Source organism: Bombus impatiens, unplaced genomic scaffold, assembly GCF_000188095.3.
Source record: "Bombus impatiens unplaced genomic scaffold, BIMP_2.2 scf_0232, whole genome shotgun sequence".
NCBI lineage: Eukaryota > Metazoa > Arthropoda > Insecta > Hymenoptera > Apidae > Bombus > Bombus impatiens.
This window is the reverse complement of record NT_176651.1, coordinates 217,610-240,404: the sequence shown is the minus strand read 5'-3', so window position 1 is coordinate 240,404 and position 22,795 is coordinate 217,610. Positions and strand designations below refer to the sequence as shown.

At 36.0% G+C, this 22,795-nt stretch overlaps 1 protein-coding gene across 1 annotated transcript in view; it reads left to right on the top strand.

The window, feature by feature from the left end:
* LOC100744926 (neurexin-3b-like) overlaps nt 1-22,795 on the top strand; it is a gene marked incomplete at its 3' end in the record, with an annotated part of 469,693 nt that overhangs the window by 230,214 nt on the left and 216,684 nt on the right. The window contains exon 4 of the mRNA XM_033320044.1: nt 18,239-18,298. Coding sequence (XP_033175935.1) covers nt 18,239-18,298 — 60 coding nt within the window. The remainder of the gene's footprint in view (nt 1-18,238; nt 18,299-22,795) is intronic.

Below are 22,795 nucleotides of genomic sequence, written 5' to 3'. Positions count from 1 at the left end.
AATTTAATTTAATTTATTTATAATATAATCTATTTTTTTATGCAAATTCTTATATCATCCGATTTCTCGATTTTTGTTAATATGAGAATTTGCAGAAAGTTAGGCGAACGAGAGAGATGTCAATTTTAAATTAAATTTTGAAACCGGTTAGCGTTAAAGAAACAGTATAATAAAGAATTACTTTGGATATTTCATGTATTGCGTATTTTTATACATTTATGCACGTTTCAATTTTTCTTCGTAAACGCGTAAACATCCGCATTCTAATTACGAGGAATTGCAGGGTCGGAATTTGTTTAAGAAATTGGTTTACTCTCTAAATACCGTAACGACCATTTTCCTTTCGATATTTTCTGCATATTACTTCGTATTTCAATTTTAAACATCCAAAGTCTGATTGTAAATATGCAAATTTAAGAAGATTCGACGAATGGAACAAATATTTGTTTCGACCTAAAATTCTACCATCTTCTAGTCTATTCCTAGTGAAGTCTATTCATTAATTAAATACACAATGAGATTGCTAATTATTAGATTCTACTATTTATGGCTTGGTCTTGATACTTTGTCAAAATTAGTTTCTGAAATTTGTTCTTATTTTTCTAACGATTTATTCGCAGTATATTTCGAGCTACGTTTGTTACACGCAAATATTGTTCAATCTTCGTGTTATCGTTAAAAATTGCGCTTTAGAAAAATATGAATAATCGAGAAAATGGTAAATAGTAATTATGTTTGGTATTCACATTGCCCTATTGAACTGGAGGCTGAAAAAATTCTTACAAGCCGCATAGTATGCTGCATTATAATAATTCTAAATGCATAATAATTCTTGATAATACTCCAGCGACATTAATAGGAGCATAAAAGGGGACACACTATGTATTACGTGACCAACGATTAACTGATAATCTGCAAAGTATTTCTACCGCGAAATGCGTTAAGGTGTACACACGTTGTTTCTGATAAATTTTTAATTCAATAAAAAGACCCACGATGAATTTAATTTTGATAAAGAAAAGAATAATCTCCTCGTGTATTGTGTGCCAAGGTACACGTTATTTCTGATAAATTCTCAATCTCATAAAGAAGCCTGTGGTAGATTTAATCTTAGTAAAAAGAAAAAAGAAAAAAAGACAAGAAAATGAAATAATCTCGCGTAGTGGTATAAGGATTACACATCTTAAGCTGTATTTTCCAACAAAATTGTCAATATATTGATATTCAAAAAAAGGACCCTGTGCGTTGATCGTTTTCAACGACTAATTACTAATTGGGATGGCAACTAAGTGATTGCGGGTTTTGTCATTAAGAGGTAATGGAATCAGCAAGAATTATCTTCGTTGATAAATATAATTATTTGTGGGATAAGTAGAATTTTCCGGATTTTATTTCAATTGATAGAATCACACGAGATTAGTATTAATTATATAAAAGTAATATTAGTACAATTTTACAAAGCACAACTCACGTAGCATTGGCATCAGTATGCTCGTAATAAAACAGATTTTACTTTGATCTAAAAATTATACCAGTGAAATTTATTATAATATACCACCTGCTGTCTGTCGATATTATTATTCAACAAATTATTGTACAAATCCCAAGTTATTTTTCAACAATGGTCGTTGGGGTGTGGAAACAGTGTATTGGGTTGGCAACTAAGTGATTGCGGGTTTTGACATTACCACCTAATGACGAAACCCGCAATCGCATAGTTACCAACCCGATAGTTGAGAGACCGGGTTTTTAATTTTTAGAATTGTTCGTAAAATTTGGAATACGATAAAAATACTTAAAATTGATACTAAAAATAATAGTAATATTAATAATAAAAATTAATAATAAAAATCTCAAAATTATACAAGTGAAATTTATTATAATATACCAGCTACTGTCTGTCGATATTATTGATCAACAAATTATTGTACAAATCCCAAGTTATTTTTCAACAATGGTCGTTGGGGTGTGGAAACAGTGTATTGGGTTGGCAACTAAGTGATTGCGGGTTTTGACATTACCACCTAATGACGAAACCCGCAATCGCATAGTTACCAACCCGATAGTTGAGAGACCGGGTTTTTAATTTTTAGAATTGTTCGTAAAATTTGGAATACGATAAAAATACTTAAAATTGATACTAAAAATAATAGTAATATTAATAATAAAAATTAATAATAAAAATCTCAAAATTATACAAGTGAAATTTATTATAATATACCAGCTACTGTCTGTCGATATTATTGATCAACAAATTATTGTACAAATCCCAAGTTATTTTTCAACAATGGTCGTTGGGGTGTGGAAACAGTGTATTGGGTTGGCAACTAAGTGATTGCGGGTTTTGACATTACCACCTAATGACGAAACCCGCAATCGCATAGTTACCAACCCGATAGTTGAGAGACCGGGTTTTTAATTTTTAGAATTGTTCGTAAAATTTGGAATACGATAAAAATACTTAAAATTGATACTAAAAATAATAGTAATATTAATAATAAAAATTAATAATAAAAATCTCAAAATTATACAAGTGAAATTTATTATAATATACCAGCTACTGTCTGTCGATATTATTGATCAACAAATTATTGTACAAATCCCAAGTTATTTTTCAACAATGGTCGTTGGGGTGTGGAAACAGTGTATTGGGTTGGCAACTAAGTGATTGCGGGTTTTGACATTACCACCTAATGACGAAACCCGCAATCGCATAGTTACCAACCCGATAGTTGAGAGACCGGGTTTTTAATTTTTAGAATTGTTCGTAAAATTTGGAATACGATAAAAATACTTAAAATTGATACTAAAAATAATAGTAATATTAATAATAAAAATTAATAATAAAAATCTCAAAATTATACCAGTGAAATTTATTATAATATACCACCTGCTGTCTGTCGATATTATTATTCAACAAATTATTGTACAAATCCCAAGTTATTTTTCAACAATGGTCGTTGGGGTGTGGAAACAGTGTATTGGGTTGGCAACTAAGTGATTGCGGGTTTTGACATTACCACCTAATGACGAAACCCGCAATCGCATAGTTACCAACCCGATAGTTGAGAGACCGGGTTTTTAATTTTTAGAATTGTTCGTAAAATTTGGAATACGATAAAAATACTTAAAATTGATACTAAAAATAATAGTAATATTAATAATAAAAATTAATAATAAAAATCTCAAAATTATACCAGTGAAATTTATTATAATATACCACCTGCTGTCTGTCGATATTATTATTCAATAAATTATTGTAAAAATCCCAAGTTATTTTTCAACAATGGTCGTTGGGGTATGGAAACAGTGTATTGGATTGGCAACTAAGTGATTGCCAACTCAGTACTTTCTTCTAAATTTGTAGCAAATATGTATCAATTATTCCAAGCAAAACAACATGAAAAAACGGAAAGAATGGAATAAATGATATCGAGTTCGACTTTGAAATTGAAAAAATGAATCAATGCATATCGATTATAAAATTATTTATTTCTGATTGAATTTTCTGTTGACAAATTTCGAGGATTTTTTCTTGCCTGGTTATACTTTCGATCAACTAGATCGACAAAGCACGAATACTCGCGTAGTTTCTAACAAAATAAAAGAAGGAGAAACGATTTTTTCGATTAAACTGTTGCAAAGTCTGCTCGCAAAACACATTTACGATCTTTCGAAATCGCGTTCTCTATCTTCCCTCAAAGTTCTCTTTAAGACGTATACCGTGAATTTTATCGTCGTACGATGGGACGCTCGTGTTATTTTATCGTTGCACAATGAATGAAACATCCTACGCTTCATGCGATTAATAGCGTGCGCGGCAAAAGTCAGAGTTCACTGGGGATATCGCGTACAACGAAATTATTGCCGACGCGGTTCCAGGATTAGCAGCGAAACGAAACTGACTTTCCGTCAATATTTCATTGCATGCAAAACCGTGCACCATTATTCTCCGATGAAAGCTTACTTAAACCGTGACACATAGCGTTAATTGTTGAAGAAGCAAATGCCGCATAATTCCGACTGACACAACGAAGTATACGTTGTCGTTTAATTTCCAATTTGCATCGAGTTGTCGACTGATCGTATTCGTTAAACATAATGTTATTCGTACGTAATTAAAAATTCGGTCGAATAACATATAAAAGCGACCACGACGAGATTTCTTATGGAAAAATAAGAAAATAATGTGGAATACCATTTTCTCATTTTCGACTTAGTTTTCGAGAAAATCGACTTTGAAAATTGATCAAGTATACTTCAACTTGGCTAATTACCGATTGGATATATCTAAATTTTATTTGTGGCTAATATAATATAATTTACATAACATCACGCTGAAACTACCACATCAGTTTTTGTTTTAAAATTCCTACTTCTTGTTATATTTTGTCCGCAATGATGTAATGACTTTTGCAATGATAACTAAAAGAATAATGTAATGAATTTTATTTTGTTTTTATGTATTCAAACTGAAAATAATTTGTATCAAGGGTACTTATACCAATAGCAGTGAAAATGACTGGTACTTGTCAAAGTGTACAGGAGTCCTGCACTCTGTTTATCGGACCCCAATTAACCAGTTTCCTCGTTTTCTACAACTTGCCACGCGTTTCTCAAATTTTTACTGCGTATCATTGGATATGACGATATCAGTTATCAGGAAAATTCCAGATCGATCGCTAAATCGCTAGATGCTGACACTAGAAACACCACAGCAATCAAAACGACTGGTTCTACAATTTTATAAATGTGTCAACCCTCGTTTAGGTCGATCACGGTCGCAGATGGATTAATAATAGCAAAAATGTACCACATAACATGGAATTGTTTCTGTAAGAAAGTAATAAATCAATAAATATAAAAATATTCTATTATTAAGTATTTTTTAAAGACCAGTAATTTTGACTAATTTTGGTAGACATAGTTTCGCGTTAACTGTCGGTAGCTCTAGCGTTGATTTTCAAGAAAATAGACTTTGAATTTGTTTAGTTAAGAATTCTACTACCAGCACATGCGTATGAGAAATTCTCAAATATATTTTCCTGGAAAACGCTTATTTTCACACGCAGAACGACCTCCTGTCGATTATTTAGTCCTACCCAGTCCGGAATTAGCTTCAAGTATACTTGATCGATTTTCCCATGAACCAACCCGATAATCAACAACTTTTGCTCCACATTTTCTTCGTATTTTCCTACAAACAACGCGATATTCATTCCGTGGCTGTATGTCGCGCGAAATACCTGGAATTTCTAATTAACTATACAAGAAATTAGAAGATACAAAACAGCGAAAAAATTCGATTAAAATGTTATCTGAATGAACGCAGCGTGTCAAGTTTCGTTTTCGCACGACGATGTTTCATATGCACCGAGCAAATAATTAAAATTCGACCGCTTTAGCGGAGATGCGCGCGTTACGAGTACGCGACGTGGTGATCGATATCGTTTTAGGGGAACTCGAGCTGGCACGGCATTAACGGATTAACAGCGCGGAAAGTGTAGCGGTGTAAAAGGCTGATGGCGAAAAGAGGTCGTGTCAGTATCGCAATTAATTGGATTGTATGCGCGATGTTGCTGCTCCGCTGGTTCGTGCGAAACGCGAAATATTTCCCCGATACCGGACGTCGTAGTTTTATAATAAATCATACGCTCGACGCTGACGAAAAATTCTATTATTAAAATTCAACGTACGAACGCCGTTAACGAAAAGCACGGCATGCGTTAAACATGATGGCGCGTTTAACATTCCGTGCGTTGTATCGTCGTATACTATGTGATCGCTCAACGTTGAAGAAAATGTAATTGGAAATATTTATTAAACATCCGATGTACGAGACATTTTTATTCCGCTGTAACTTGTTAATGCACGAGATACGAGTTAGTCGTTTAACAATTGCAACGTTATACGTGTCCGTATAATTCTTCGTTATTATTAATACCGTCTCAATGGATAATTGCAGCCAACATCGATTCAACATGATTACATTGCATAAGCACGTAATTGTCCAAGCGTTTGGATGTTGCTCACATTTACGTTTATCAATGATTTAATTCTCCCAAAACTGGTACTCTGATGTTATTGGTTTGCGCATTGTTCTTTTTTTTTTGCAACTTCCTCGTTCGCAATTTCATCGTAATTTAATACTAACGAATAACAATGTTAACAAGCAGCTGTTGCTGCATTTTGTGCGAAAAGATTATCAGCAAGTTAGGATGAAAATTAACCTCGCCGGCTAATTTGCCACGCAATTCCCACTAAAGAAAGAAACTATAACATGCGATGTAATTAACCCAATGGAACATTATCGTATCTTTCCCGATATACCAATATCAAACCTAACCTAATTAACCTAATTAATAAAACGACTAGCACTATCAACTGACCTTCCAATGTACTGAAGTTTTTGAAACGTATCTATACTTCTCCTTCGATCAAACCTGTAATTTTTCGTATTTAAATACTCCGTTAAATACTCGTCGAACTTTGATTGAACGTGATACGAAGGAAGCTTGAACTTTGTACTGTCTGTTTCTTCATAGGCGACATCGTTCGCTAAAATACCAGAACACTAGACACAGCTTGACGCTAGACGATGATCCTTTTATGCCCAAAGGAAAGAAACCTTGTTCTTTTACCGAATAACACGGTTTACGAAAATTACACGAAACATCGGAGAAACGAGCGATCATTGGTACCAAAGTTTCCTCGTCGAATAAATTTCACGACCGATGGTTGGCGAAATTTCGTGACACAGTGGTCGGATTCCATTTATCGCGCTTCTAGCCTGCGATCTCTTCCAGCAGGAAAAGCGTCGTCCTTTCTCTGGTGTTTGCAACAGATCTGAAAGAGGACTGATTATTCCGACCCTAATAAATCCTCTAGTTCGTTTTTCTCTGGCCGTTTCCATCGCGGTCCGTCGCTATTTCATCGTCCGTTTCTCTTTCTTCCCGCAGAAGTCTGCCACAGGACTTGAACGTGGTCGTTAAACCGTGGAAATTACATTATATCGCGCAGAACGACCGCGCCTCTCGCCACGAAAGACAATCGAGTCGAAGGGAAAAGCTGTTGAGGCTAGCGTTGAAAAATTCCGCTACGATTCCTGACAATCTTCGTTTTTCTTGTAATTACGTTGCCCTGATCGATTAACGATATTATAATCGAGAAGAAAAGCTACATATTAAATCGTTGTTTTTTATGAAATTAAATGCGCTTAGTGTACTCGAAATAAATATTTTTCAATCGTTGCTTGCCACGTGTTGAATTTCTGGTATTTTCGTGAACCATAACAAAGAAAGATACATTCTGTTCGGGTGTATTTTCCAGTGATGGAAAACGATTAATTTTCTTACACGCGGAAAGAAGAAATTTTCTTCGCAGCCGTCGTAATTATCAATTTAAAGCGACACTGAAAAAGTTGAATCAAAAGTTGCGAAACAGTTGTCTCGTTTTGTCTTACGGCTTTTTTTATTGGAGAAGTGCTCGATTGTTTATTATAAATTTCCGTGAAACTATAGAAAACGCTGCCAAAGGCGCTTCGAACGATTCATTGCCGACAAAGACAAGAAATTCTCGAGAGAAGAGACCGTGAAGCTGTTTAATAAATCGCAAAATGTCATTGCAACGCGATGACTTCGAAAATACGCCTTCATCTTCCTTTTTAATTCCAAGACAAAGGAAGTACAAATTATGCGAACTAAGAGTTCCGTGTGGCAACTAAATGATTGCGGATTTTGTCATAAGACGGCAATGAAACGAAAAATTGTTATTCTATATTTTCCACTTCTTTTTTCCACCAGTTACCAACCACCCTGTATACAGACGTATAACGTGATTGCGGATTTCGCCATTGGATCGTACTGACAAAACCCGCAATCACTTAGTTGCCAACGCAATAACACGTCCTCGTCTCCTCCGCGTGTGTAATTTTTCTCGTCCTTCCGTTTTCACCATTCTCACAGCCTTTTCGCTGTACGTGATTTTCTCATATTACGTGCTTTCAATTGCGCAAACCTAAGAAACAAAACTATGAAGAAAATTCCTCCTCGTCGATATTCCGTGGAAAAACGGAAATCTTCCCTTGAAAATTTTCATTTCGCTGGGAAAATGTTGCGCCGATATGGCAAAGTCGCGGCTCTATTTTCACTATTTCCTCTCGTCATTCTGCAATTGTACGAACGCGTCAGCCAATGAATCTCGCTGTTGATCGATTGTCTTGTGAAGTGGAATGGAAATGGTAGGAGCGTGATGCCGGCGATAAACGGCGAATAAGGTGAACGACGAGTGCGAGCATCGGCTTCGTTACCACCTGCAACCCCTTCGTTCCACGGGGGTGGCTTACCCCTTCCTCAAGACTGTTGATTACCGACCTACATACAGCGATACGAACATTTCCATATTCGTTGAACGATTCAATACGGATTATCTTAAGCCCATCGACGACCATAATCACGATCGATCGATCTCGTTCTGATTTTAACGTCTCAATGCAATCGTGTTCGATGTTACAGCGAGCTGCTGTTTCACGCTGCAACTGACGCAGCCGCGGAAACGACGAGTATTTTATTTTCGTAATTATCGCGCCAGAGATTACGCTTTTAACATCGCGCACGGTGGTTTGGAAATCGCGCTAGGCGAATGACGAAAATATTTTTTAAGATTCCACTGAAGAAACGCCGAGGAGAAATTAGAAAAACTGGAATTATTTAAGACGAGATATTTTCTCCAGCATCCTGACTCACGTTGACGAATGTTTCAGTTTCTGTTATCTTTCAGTTTTCGTAATTTTAGAATTTTAGAAATTTTGGAAATTTCGTCATTTTAGAATTTTCGTAAGTTTAGAAATTTGAAAAAATCGGCAATTTTTTGTCATATTTCCAAAGTTTAGGCATTCAAGAATATACCCTTAAAAGGATTTTTCGAAATTTCAATTATTTTATGAGTTACAGCCAAACTTGTCTGAAAGCTTTAAACGCGCTTTTCTCGGAACTACTTTTTTCGAGTCGAGAAATATTTTTCCTATCCTTCTTTCTGGCATTTGTTTATTGATATTTTAAGATTACGTAACAAATTCACCGAAAAGAAAAACTCAAAATTCACAAAGTTATGAGCTGGTAAAGTGGGGTGGTACTAAAAAAAAAGGGTGTCCTGGCGCGTATGATTTTAAGTCTTCTGGTCATCTGAAGCGATAAAACCGAACGGATTCTTAATTAGTATAGACGCGGCTATAGCATGAATCTCGGAAAAATCAGAACAATATTTTTTCACAAAATGGCGGCCGTTTGAAGAAAACTTTCCTTTTTGTCATGTTTCTTGGCAATTCCGTATTTTTTAAAAATAGTAAAATTAAAAATTTTGATCCGGGCGTGGTTGAGGCGATAGAGGAATGTATAAAGAACATTCAGGCGAAATTTCAAATAAATCGGTTCACTAGAACTTGAGATATCGCCAACTCGAAAGCTAGTTTCGAGAAAAACGCGTTTAAAGTTTTCAGACAAGTTTACTCAAACAACGTCTATATTCATTTGTTCCGGTCAGACCGGAGCAGATGCCGCGTCACAAAAATGGCTGTAACTCATAAAATAATTGAAATTTCGAAAAATCCTTTTAAAGGCATATTCTTGAATGTCTAAACTTTGGAAATATGAAAAAAGATTTTTAATTTTTTCAAATTTCTAGACCAGAACACTCCCTTAAATCGAACGTATAATTAGCACACGAACGCTGCTACCAGACGTCGGATATAATCTTTTTCCCTCGTGCAATAAGAGAGAGAAAGGGTTGGTGATAACGAACAGTTGACTGTTTATCTCGCGGAGGGGGGCGCGGGTTGCGCGAAGCAGGCGAAGTACGCGTCATGCGACGAATTAACAAAACATTTGTCAGCATAATGAAATAGTTAAATGAGATAGACGAATTAGGGGATTCTGGTAAATGAGAAACGCGAACATCGAGATCAGTAAATTGCCGAGCTGCTATTTCCCCCTTAAGAGCGTTCATTGTTGACCCACTTCTGCGTTCGCCAACACCGCGTACAAATACCACACCACGCTTCCTATCTATTCAACAACTTCCGGCAAGTTGTGTCAGTCGTTTAATGAATTTATCTTCGACGATTCGCGTTCATAGGCAAGAGAAGGGAGGAAAAAGGCGGGTCGTAGGTTGGAAAATGAAAGTGAAGCGATGCAATCATCGACAAATTATATTTAAAACGATAAAATCCGTTACATAAAACGCTAGAATATGTTTAAAGTCGTTTTCTACGTTCACGCGGTCATTTGATTTTCCACTGACAAACAAAAGAGACTAACAGAACGCAGTGTTAAAGAGGACAATATCGTTGACAGTAAACCGAAGAATTACCCGCTGCCCGCGTTTATTATGCGAACATTTCATTTAATTTGGGAGAATTGTAATGCAGCGGGTAATTAATTACAATTTGTGCGCACGAGGTACGTGAATTTTCAAAGTCCATTCCCTTAAAAATACACCAAGTCTCTCGATCGATCTTTTCGTTCAATGAAAGTGTCGCAGTCTGTAAACGTCAGTTAGAATTTAAAAGAAAAATACCGCTGGCTAAATAACAACATAAACGGAGGAAATTCTTTTCCAGAGTCTTCTGCGTCGCTTTCTTTCGTCACAACTCATCATAATAACTACGTTATCTTTTCTTTTTTAATATTCCTAGTCATATTTCAAAAATACGATTGTCCTATGGACGGTTTGCATTGTTTGGATGGTGTACATTGTTTTATAATAAAACGTATTCCAGACGCATGAAAAAGGAACAATATATACATTTTTTAAGTGACATTCAAGAGACGAAATTAGGAACTTTTTCCTTCACGAGTCAAAAACTTATTTACCGTTTAAGAATAACAATAATTATTATTATTACTATGATTGTTCGAACTAAATGTAAGATGGTCAGAGAAATATTTTCAGATTGAAAAGTTGATTTAGTCGCGAATAAACGCTGAAGAAGATTTGGCGGAATTTGGGCGATGCAGAAATCCTATTCCGTAATTTCAATTCCAGTTTTAACGCGACACGGGATGTCCAGTTAAAACTGGAATAGGAATTATGTCGTCGTTCAGAAATAATTTCTGCAGCTGAATTCGTCAACGTCTTTGTCCGCGCTATTCGTAGCTGAAAGGTCGATACACTTCTCACATGTACTTAGTTACGTTATCTTCGTCACGCTAAAATCTCAATTAATAGTCCTACAGTGTAATTACGTCTTAGCTAAAATCACAAGCCTAACAGCTCAAACATACACACATATATATAAATAATTGAAACCACAGATATAAAACCATTCGATACGAAAGAGGAGACTAAGTTGCGGAAAGTCAGTTCAATATTCGATGAGAATTTTCTAACAAATTGTTGAAAGAAAAAGGAAAGATATAAAATAACGTAACGATTATATCGACTGAGAATACTATGTTCCCGAAGTAATAAATTAACCGAATTAAGTGAATGGCAGATAATCGTACAATTAACACACGTATCAATGAGAACTGCGATTATCCAACCTGTCACTATCATCGAATTTTGTCATACGTTCTAACCACATATGAAATATTCTCTTCTTCGTTTATGCAAATATCGCGATAGAAATAAAATATTAAACCGTTGTTTCCATTTCCTCCGGTTCGTCCTGAGTGGTAGACGGCTGACTGCAAATTTCCGAACACATGTCACTTATGTTCCTCAAATTGTCTTTCATGCTCTTCTCATATATATGTAGCAATTGTTCAGTTTTTTCTTTAAGGATAGTTACGTCCTTTTGTTTGTTTTGCACCAGCGTGCTTTTCAACCTGATTATCTGGAACACGTAGGAATTAGCGACGCTAATTAATCGTAAGAATCGATTTTATATGTAGAAACGTACCTTGTCCTTATTGACCAACCTTTCCTGCAATTCACAAAGCTGTCTATTCAATTCCAAATCCCTTTCAAGTACCATCTTGTTTTCATCTTCCAGTTCTTTGTTTCTCTTAACTAACAACTCAACATCGTTGATATCGCGCTCCAATTTCTCGCACTGTTCAGTTACTTCTCTCTTCAATTCTTCGATATCCTGTGAACGTGATTTTTCAAAGTTTCAGTGCCGATTCAAATTTTCGCCCGCGACAGATTCACCCGTTTACGCGATTCACCTTGTCTTTCTCGATAATCGCTTGCGCATACTCCAGTTTCACCGTAGCCAGCTCCTGGGACAATTTCACGTTCTCCTGAATCAAGCGATTGTGTTCATTGAAAATTGCTTCGTGCAACGCGTTAATTTCCGACAGCTTTTTCGCCAGCATATTTCTCGTGTCATTAGGATCGCTGACTTTCTCCGCTTGTTGTGGTTGTTGTGGTTGTTGTGGTTGTTGTGGTCGTGCACTTTGTTTCGAACGTTTCATAACTGAGGGAAAAATTCAACAATTCGGACTAAAATTTACGACTAGTTGCAATACAAAAAATAAGAAGAAATGCCTATTTTTTACTTTTCTTTTTCCACCACTTTTCTCGGGAAAAATCATCGCGTAAATATTTCAGCAAGATCAATTTCGAAAATCTAAATCTAAAATCTAAATCTAAATCTATTTCCATCTAAATTAATTGTTTAAATTTTTCAATGATAGAATATCAATAACACACTTACTCTGCATGGAAGATGCTTTGGCGCCTGATTTCTCCATTGGGCTCGACATCAGCTTGAATTCTACAATTGTGTCAGAAGATCTTAAGATTATATTTAATATTGTTACGTTATATAAGAAGATTATATTATTATTAAGAAGGTTATATAAGAAGATCTTAAGAAGAATTTGATTTCCGTAGGTCGCGAGTACGTTACGAATGCGAACAATTTAAGTAATTTGAATTATATTTAATTTAATTTAAATTTTAATTTATTCAAGTATATTTAAGTATATTTTTTCTATGAAATGTGATACGACGTGTCTCGTGAGCTCTGTTTACCCGAAATTTCTTCGTTAATTCGTCGAAAGTTATGGGATTTAAAAGAATACAAAATATCCGTAAAGAAGATCGTAAAAAAGATACAAAACCCACTTTTATTTTTCTTTTTCGATGGAATTGTCAGATTTTGAAATACGTCGGTCGATCTAACTCGATATTCTGTGCAAAATGGTATTCAACTATCTCTGTTTGTCAGGTATTTTAATTTGAATTTCATTAACGGATGAAAAGCGAACGTAAGACGACAAAGTCACACACGACAGTAAACACAAGAACACCGCCTTGATACGTTAAACAGCACAAATTTCAGTTAAAATATCTGCTAAATCGACGGAAACACGTTAGAGCGTGCAATTTTTACTCGAAATATTTCCTTGAAACGTATTCCTTGAAACAACGAAGATACTTCAGGTGGCGAGATTTTGCACAACACACTGTATAGAAATATACTTAATACTGAAGAAGCTCGTTGGTTAAATACTTACGCGTACACCGATCGGTTGCCTGACAGACAAGGACGAGACGAACAAGGAACGTAAACACCATGCGAATAAACAAAAACACGTTGTCCTTTCTAGTTCAATTTTTTTACAACAACTAATAAAGAGATATCGCGATTAGTTCAGTTTCTAGCGATAGAAACGTAATTTCTCGTTGTACCGGTCGAAATCATTTCATAATTGTCCATATCCTGTTTTTGCTTTTCAACGTGCTGTCTTTTCGCAAATTCTGTCGCGCTGCCCTCCAGTTTTTTTTTTTTTAATTATGTCGCAATAGAATTCAATTGCAATTGTATACAATTAAATCGCGATGAAACGACTGTTTTATTTTTCAATTCGATCGCTGACGGAGCTCGTCATAACGCAGAATATTTCTTCGTGAAAAACAGCCAACTGGTTAAAGGAAACACGCTACGTTTTAACGAAATCACGTCAAATTCAGCAAATAATGCGCCCGTGCGTATCACGATACGAGCGTATCGCGTATATCCGAAAGGTTAATCATAGTGATTTTCAATAGATCACTTAGTTAATTGTGGTGTTTAGCGATGGTTCGCCAATGTGGTTGTAATTCCCAGCTCTAAACATTCGATTAATTCAGCTAAAATAGTCACGTTTCATTGTCAGACTTTACCAGCCTGGCAACATATCATTGTTTAAATATCAGCCGATTGCTGTTTCCTGCGCGGTTACATGCTCCGGCCCAACGACGTAATCGAATTACGAAGGCGAGCAAACTACGATACGTTTTAATTGACAGGACACGATCTATTGGCTTGGCCAATATACAAATTGGATGATATACGAATCTTTATGGAATCTTAGTTGTAACGTAAAATTGTATAATATACAAATCTTTGTGCAAGCTGAAGTCCATTCGCGTAACTACAACTCGCGCGTACTAATTCTGACGTGAAGAACGAAGAAATAAAGAAGGAAGAATTCTTAAGGGATTAATATGAAAGTACAGGAAAATAGGACGAGCCCGATCCTCGAAAAAGCGTCTTTTTCGTTCTCTTCTATCGTGTCTTATCATCTACAATTAATAAAATCATTGCAAGTTAGCATTAGGTCGCGATATTGCGGTGAGAATTTTATTCTCGAGATGCTGGAGAAACTATTTTCGCGCGTTGTTGTGTGTAAATTTTATGGACAAATCTGATTAACATTTTCGATCGCTGCTTTATTTCCCTCTTTTACGAAATACGTCAAACTTCCTGGAATAATATCGAAGCTTTCGATCGTTGTTTTTCGCCGCTGTCTTCATTTTCTTCATATTTCCAGCTATCAAAAAATTGCAGAGAAAACTGTCGAATCGACAAAAATCAACTGCAACGTGCGCTACGATCTGCTGGGTTGTCCAAAAAGTTTCTTTCGTTTCATAGGGCGATAATAGACGAGCGACAATTTCTGTTTTATATTATTTTATTGAATTAGGTATCATTCATTTCGTTCTATTTCTGTTACTATGTTCGTGCATGAAACAAAAAACATTGTGCGTCTGTTATTTCCTTGTAAAACGAAAGAAACTTTTCGGACAACCTAATACCTTCGCGCGTTGTTGTATGTAAATTTTATAGATAAATCTAATTAACATTTTCTGTCTTTCGTCGCTGTCTTAATTGTCACAATATTTCCAGCTATCAAAAAATTGCACACCAACAGAGAAAATTGTCGAATCGACAAAAATCAACTGCAACGTGCGCTACGATCTGCTGGGTTGTCCAAAAAGTTTCTTTCGTTTCATAGGGCGATAATAGACGAGCGACAATTTCTGTTTTATATTATTTTATTGAATTAGGTATCATTCATTTCGTTCTATTTCTGTTACTATGTTCGTGCATGAAACAAAAAACATTGCGCGTCTGTTATTTCCTTGTATAATAAAACGAAAGAAACTTTTCGGACAACCCGATACCTTCGCGCGTTGTTGTATGTAAATTTTATGGATAAATCTGATTAACATTTTCGGTCGCTGCTTTATTTCCCTCTTTTACGAAATTCGTCAAACTTCCTGAAATAATATCGAAGCCTCCGATCGTTGTTTTTCGCCACTGTCTTCATTTTCTTCATATTTCCAGTTATCGAAAAATTGCATACTGATAACGGAGAAAATTGTCGAATCGAGAAAAATCAACTGCAACGTGAAGAACAGCAAAGAAGAACAGTAAAAAGAACAACGAAGAACAGTAAACGAACGACTAAGAGGCAGCGATAGTTGATCGGAAATGTTAATTACTTTGATGCTTGTTATGCTGCATTAAAAATGAATAATGCTAACACGACTGAACTTATTCAACGATCTAATCAATTGCAGCATCGTTGTACTATCACACGATGGAAACCAAAATTTGCACGCGATTTCGATCAGACACAAAAAGGAATCGCGTGCGGACTCGCGATACTGTACAGAAATTGCGCGACGAGCCGTTTAAACAGCAACGCGTTACCGATTAACCGGCTAAAATTCCCAGGAAAAAAAGCAACTCGTCGAGGATCGGTTCGTTGTTTTCTGTTAGTCCTCCATCATCCACCGCGATACTTTACGCGCGACACGCGCTCCAAATCTCCGGGTATCGGGTTACAGCGATGCAGCGATCGAAGGGGCAACCTTTTTTGTGGAATTTCGATGGCCGAGAGGAGGGAGACCGGCGGAGGCTGGCGTATCGGTCGATTCCGAAGCCGGAGGATCGCGTGCGAGCCAGGAAACGGATTATGGTTTTTACGAGGCGCGAAAACGCGATAACTCGGCGAGAAAGAAGCAGCGGCAAATGTATCTTCGATTGTGTATCGGACACTGTGTATCCCGATATTCCCAATGGATATGTTTTATGTATGGCGCGAGACGCTTGCAATTTATACTGGAGACATTTTTTTGCGTCGCGCAGAGATACGACAGAAACTGCGCTCTGCGGTTGCAGTTCCTTCGCATCGAACGTACGCGAACTTCGCGAGATCCCGCAGTGGCCCACCGAAATATTTAAAATTACAGAAAGCTTTTTTTCATGGAAATGGAATTATTAATTTGGAAATATTAATACACAGAAGTTTCTTACACATATACTATATGGTTGGAAAGATTTTGAAACTCCATTGGCATTGAAAATGTATTATATTCATTCGTTGAGAATGTTGGAGAATTCGGTTGTTGTTTGGTCGAATAAAAACGACGCGGAAACAACTTTCTACTTTTACTTCGCGTGACGTATCGAAAGAAAAGACGTATAGTTTGGTAGTATCGTCGTTAGACGTAATACGAGATCGTTGCTGGAATACGAAGAAGATTGAAAGTGTTACTATGGTGGTTTGTTGGAGAATACAGAATAGACATGTTGTTCCTCGTTGTTCGCAGGATGTTCTTGAAACGTAACGTATGACTTGACAAGCATATTATAATCGTGTTATTAGAAATATATCAGGATATAAGTTATCAATGTTTCCAATAACTCATTTAATAAACTCCTTATCTCTTGGATGATGACAAAAATTTATTGAGTGCCAACAGACGATATTTAATATCGTCGATATTTAAGCTTCTCTACGAAAATACGATACGACGATAAATATTGACAGTGTTGCGTTGGCGATATATATCGATCCTCCTGGTTGAAGATCTCGAAACATCGACGCCTCAGACGATCAATATGCAGGATAGTTGGTAACTGGTGGTACAAGCGGAAAGGGGGTGATTCTACGCGAAAAAATAAGTCGAAAATATAGAATAACAATTTTTCGTTTGAAGTTTTGTTTTCGAGAAAATCGACTTTGAACTTTCGCTCGGTACGCGTGCCGTACGTTACAACGGATCTCACTGTAGATCGTTGTCTCGATGGAAAAATTAAAAAAATATAAAACAAATTAAAAAAAATTTTTATTTTTAATTTTTAAAAAAACGGGAGGCGATAAAGTGCACGCGTATCGAGCGAAAGTTCAAAGTCGATTTTCTCGAAAACAAAGCCTCGAACGAAAAATTTTTATTCTATATTTTCGACTTCCTTTTTCGCGTAGAATCACCCCCTTTCCGCTTGTACCACCAGTTACCAACTATCCTGCATATTGATCGTCTGAGGACACTCAGATCGAATTTCTCGTACCAATGTGTCTTATACTGCCTTTTTCACAATCTCATCGTCTTTCGAAGCTAATTTCATTTGTCAAATGGATAAAAGAGTGCTAATTGACATACATTAAATTAAATCAACCTGTCGCCTTATGATATCGAGTCGTATTCGTGTTATCGATTGCAGCTTCCATTTAACAAAATTACAACTATGACGATATGTATAAAATTCATAACAAACTGCAGTCTTTGATTTTAACCTTTTAGCCTGAACACTGTCGCAAACGCTAAATACATATCGATGAATACTAATTCAAAATTTTCCACCCTATGATATCGATATTCAACGAGAGCTGCCGAAAAAGAATTTACAAGGCAAGTAAATTAAAATTGAAAGTGAAACAATAAAAAATGAAAAAAGCTCTCTGATAATTTCTATCTGCTGGAGTAACAGCCTATTTGCTAAATAAAATCAGCTCGCATTTGCCGTGCGATCTGAACCTTCCACCGTTTCTTTTTCTTTTTTTTTCTTTTTTTTTTTTCTCGTAGTTATCATTCGCCTCATTCGGCAACTCGCATCGAATAAAATTCGTTTGAATTCAGCCGGAAGCGTGTTCCGGTAATTTCGTTCATCCACATATCCACCAAGCATGGTTCAGTTTTTTACTTTCTTTCTCTCCTTCTTTCTGTTTACACATAGAAGCATGGAGCACGGTGCTGCCTACGGCGGGTGCTGGTGATTACTGGGCGTGGGAATACAGTGAGTCACGCTAATTACTAAGCTAAAGGGACCACGATAATGTAGTCCGGAGTAGGTAGACGTATCGCTAGTATTGATCAGTAGATCGTAGTAGCTCTGGTTAATGCATTCCGCTCCGTGTCTCGTACACCCGAACCATCGTCCGTGCTATTTCTTTATTTCCTTGTTAACAGTTGCGTCTTAAGGGGGTTTCCCGAATTAGAATGTTCTAAAACAGCGTCTTTTTGTAATTTTTTTTTAAGAAGGGAAAGAAGGAAATTAAGTCATTGAATTTTGAGATGTGGTTTTATATATATTTAACGAATGCAAAAAAGTTTTTTTTTCAAGTAAACTAAACAAATTAGAACAGATTTCTAAGTCTGTTTCATGGCGCGAAAGATCCACCACGTAATTCTTGACCGAAACAAAAATACAAAAAAGGATTCAATTATTATATATTTTTCTTCTCGATGAACTATAAAAGTTCGTCGGGAAGTTCATTTAAATAATTGTTATAGCACCCTAAAGTTTATTTTTCTTTTTATAAAACACATTGTTTCTTTAAATCCGCTAAAATTTTTAATTTCACACTATTTTCTGCCTCTTTTTTAATTCATCGATGAACCATAAAAGTTCGTCGAAAAGTTTATTTAAATAATTGTTATAGCACCTCAAAGTTTATTTTTCCTTTTTATAAAACACATTTCTTTTTTAAACCCGCCAAAATTCTTAATTTCACGCTATTTTCTGCCTCTTTTTTAATTCATCGATGAACCATAAAAGTTCGTCGAAAAGTTTATTTAAATAATTGTTATAGCACCCTAAAGTTTATTTTTCCTTTTTATAAAACACGTTTCTTCTTTAAACCCGCCAAACTTTTTAATTTCACGCTATTTTCTGTCACTTTTTTAATTCATCGATGAACCATAAAAGTTCGTCAAAAAGTTTATTTAAATAGTTCATCGAGGAGAAAAATACATAATAATTTAATCCTCTTTTGGTTTTTCGTTTCGTTCAAGAATCACGAGGTGGATCTTTCACGCCGATTGAAAACTGCAACCCATGAAATAGGCTTAGAAATCTGTTCTAATTTTTTCTTTTACTTTAACAAAAATTTGTCTGTATTCGTTGGATATACTATAAAACCATACCTAAAAATTCAATAACTTCATTTCTTCTTCCCCTTCTAAAAAAAAATCACAAAAATACGCTGTTTCAGAACATTCTAATTCAAGACACCACCTTAATGCGACGGGATAAAGCATTTTCATGACACGATGAAACAGCCGGATTTTCCTCTATCGACTTTCCAACAGATCGTTGCATGTGAAATAGTCAATTTCGTGAACGCGTGCCATCTTTAGAAGAGTTTGTTGGTTGTAAAATTTGCTCGCTTGCCTACGAATTAGACATTCGTATGTGTTGCGAGCTAATTTCAAACTGCGGAATCTCCGTGGATGATCGTTGTGTATAACGCAATCGATTATCGATCGCCAAGCAGCAAATTATGTTAACGAATATATTGTCTATTAATATCAGGATTAAATGCAATTGGAAGTACCTGGCAATGTTAACGCAGCTTCCTCGAAAGCTGCATTAGCGTGACAATACGAACGTGAAAAGTATTTCTAGCTGAACCAACGAAAAATTATCGTGGTTTTACGATATGTCGCGTGTAGCGGGAATTCGGCCGTTTCATCCGCGATAATTTGATGATCAGAATTGGTTTCCACGTGCTACCGCAAAGGATGCTAATATCCAAACGTAATTAATCGTGTCAGCAATGTACTTTGGGTTGTTAGAACGTTTGTCAAAGATTTTGATTAATCTGTTCGATTATTGCAATTAGTGTAGACACAAGAATTAGTCCATTCATCCTGCAATTATTGTTGACACACGATTAATCTCTAAAGTTAGATAACGAAGAATGTAGAATCAAACGATTTACAGTCGAGTCGATAGATATTTTTAGAAAATTCTTACGGTGCACAATGTTAGTTACGATGCTAGATACCGTAGAAACATGAAACGCGATAAGCGTAACCCAGGTTTATCGTTATTTCAATCAATTGTCGCGTAATTTCGTTCGAAAACTAAATGACCAAATAAAAATAACGTAGCAACGACGCTTGTTATGAAAACAAAATTTCAATCTGAAAATACCTCGTGGATATTGCAGCTTTTAATGAACTACAGCTTCGAGAAATATACAAAAGCGGCGGAACATCGTGGTAATAACGGCAGTACGTTAGTCGAAAGAAAATAAAGAAAAAGGGAAATGTATGTGTACGCTGCAGTAAATTTTACGTCTGGAAGGATAACAAGGGTTTGCCCAATTTCTCCGAGCAATACATAACATCGCCTTGCTACAATGTTGCAATTACGTTGGTTAGTCGCTGTGTTACAAGCTGCATCGTGGACAATGATTTAAGGGTGAAACTAAAGTCGATAAATAATGCGAGAAATTTAAAGTAACGCCGACGGAGAGATTAATCGGTAAATTGCTTGCATCCTTTCTAATCTTAGTTGCTCCATGAGGCAAAGCGTAGAGTAAGATAAATCGCAGCTCGCTCGTCTGATTAATCGTTCTTCCCCATAGAATGCAGATTGCCCTCGATATACACTTTAGTTGATACCGGCTAAGTTATCATAGTTTGCTCAATTTTTCGTTGCTGTTCCGCCATATTCCACGGAAAATACGATGAATCTCGTCCACCTTGGACCAGAGGCTCGTCAGATCCGTGTAACAAAGTTGGAAAAATTCTCTTTGGAAAGCGACTGCGGAGATCAACGAGGCAGAGCGGAACGTCGTCAAAGAGAACGTAAAGGGGACGAAGCGTTCGAATAATTCGCCGTTTTTGCATTGAAACGTATCGGCGTCGAAGGTGCGCGTGTTTTTGAAAATTAACGCGTTATTAGAGATGCAAATGATGCGCGATTCGAAAAGGTTCATTTAATATTCAGCGGATAGCAGGACAATTTAAAGTACAAAGGCCGAGCCAGCTCGATGCATGGGACGGAATTCAAGCTGGAAATTGAAAAGCCGCGCGACAATCCTGACCGGCCGTAATTCATCCCTTTTGTGTCTAGATTTGTTTCCAATGAAGACGCATTGTGCAAAAACGTACAATGCCCGCCAACTTTCTCTTCCATATGGTAATTAGCTCGTGTAATTTATTCGCTGTCCGTCTTAAAAGTTCGTTACACGTTCGTGCACGATCTGCAAAAACGTCGTTTTTACGTGGCCTTTGATCCGTTTCATCTTCTCCATCCGTTGCTCTTGGGTCTGTCGTTGCTACTTTGCTAAAGCAACGTTTTCTGCAAACGTACGTTGACGCGGGGATGATACGAAAGATCGATAAAGTTATCGGCGAATGTTTCATAATTCAACAAACAGGCTGTTATACGTGTTTATAATATGTATAATGTATAAATAATTAGTAAAAATAAAATAATACAATGTATAAATAATTGTAATAAGAAATAATAATAACGGATAATAATTATAATATGTATTTGGGTATAATAGCTACAGATAATTATAATAAGAAATAATAATAACAAATAATAATTATATGTATTTAAATATAATAGCTACAGAGAATTATAATAAGAAATAATAATAACAAATAATAATTATATGTATTTAGATATAATAGCTATAGGTAATTGTAACAAGAAACAAGCACGTTATAATTAGTTGTAATTAAAACGGCACGGTGAAAATACAAATATGTAGAGCAAGTTATTTTTTCGCGGAATCTGCGCGTATTTGCTAATTGCGAGACGGATGATATCGAAACTTGCCATTCTCGTGAGTTTGTGGTTTTTCGTGTTGCGAGAAAAATCATGTAACTTGCGTAGGAAGCTGTAAAATGATCGTGTACGATTGGAGGAAGTTTCTCGTACGCGTCGGATATGAATAAGCGTGTAGGTTTCACTATTTATTTTTATTCTTCGATATTATGTAGTGTGTTTATATGTAACATGTTTATATGTAATCCTGTTTATATTTAATATCCTGTTTATATGTAAGAACGTAAATCCTTGGGGCAAATAAGACGATCGATTCTGGAAAATCGAGTTTATTTTGGGAATAAATGGAATTATATACAATAACAGTTAATAATATAGGATTTTTTGTTTTGTTTGGAAATATTAGAAATTAGGGTTTCCAATGATTTCTATCCCATATGATAAGTTTATTGATCGATAGATTTATTTACAATGGATTAAACAGGAAACGATGGTTATTTAACGTGTACTACATACAGTAATGCGCTATAACTAAGACAACTAAATAGTTAATTCACAACCCACAATTAATAGTTTACAACTCATAACAACTCGGCTACTAAACTCTCGACTCCTCACAACTCGACTCTTAACTCGCGACTATTCAACTCGGCTCTCCATTCACGATTACTCCACTCGACTCTCCACTCACGATTACTCCACTCGACTCCCCACTCACGACTACTCCACTCGACTTCCCATTCACTACTACTCCACTCGACT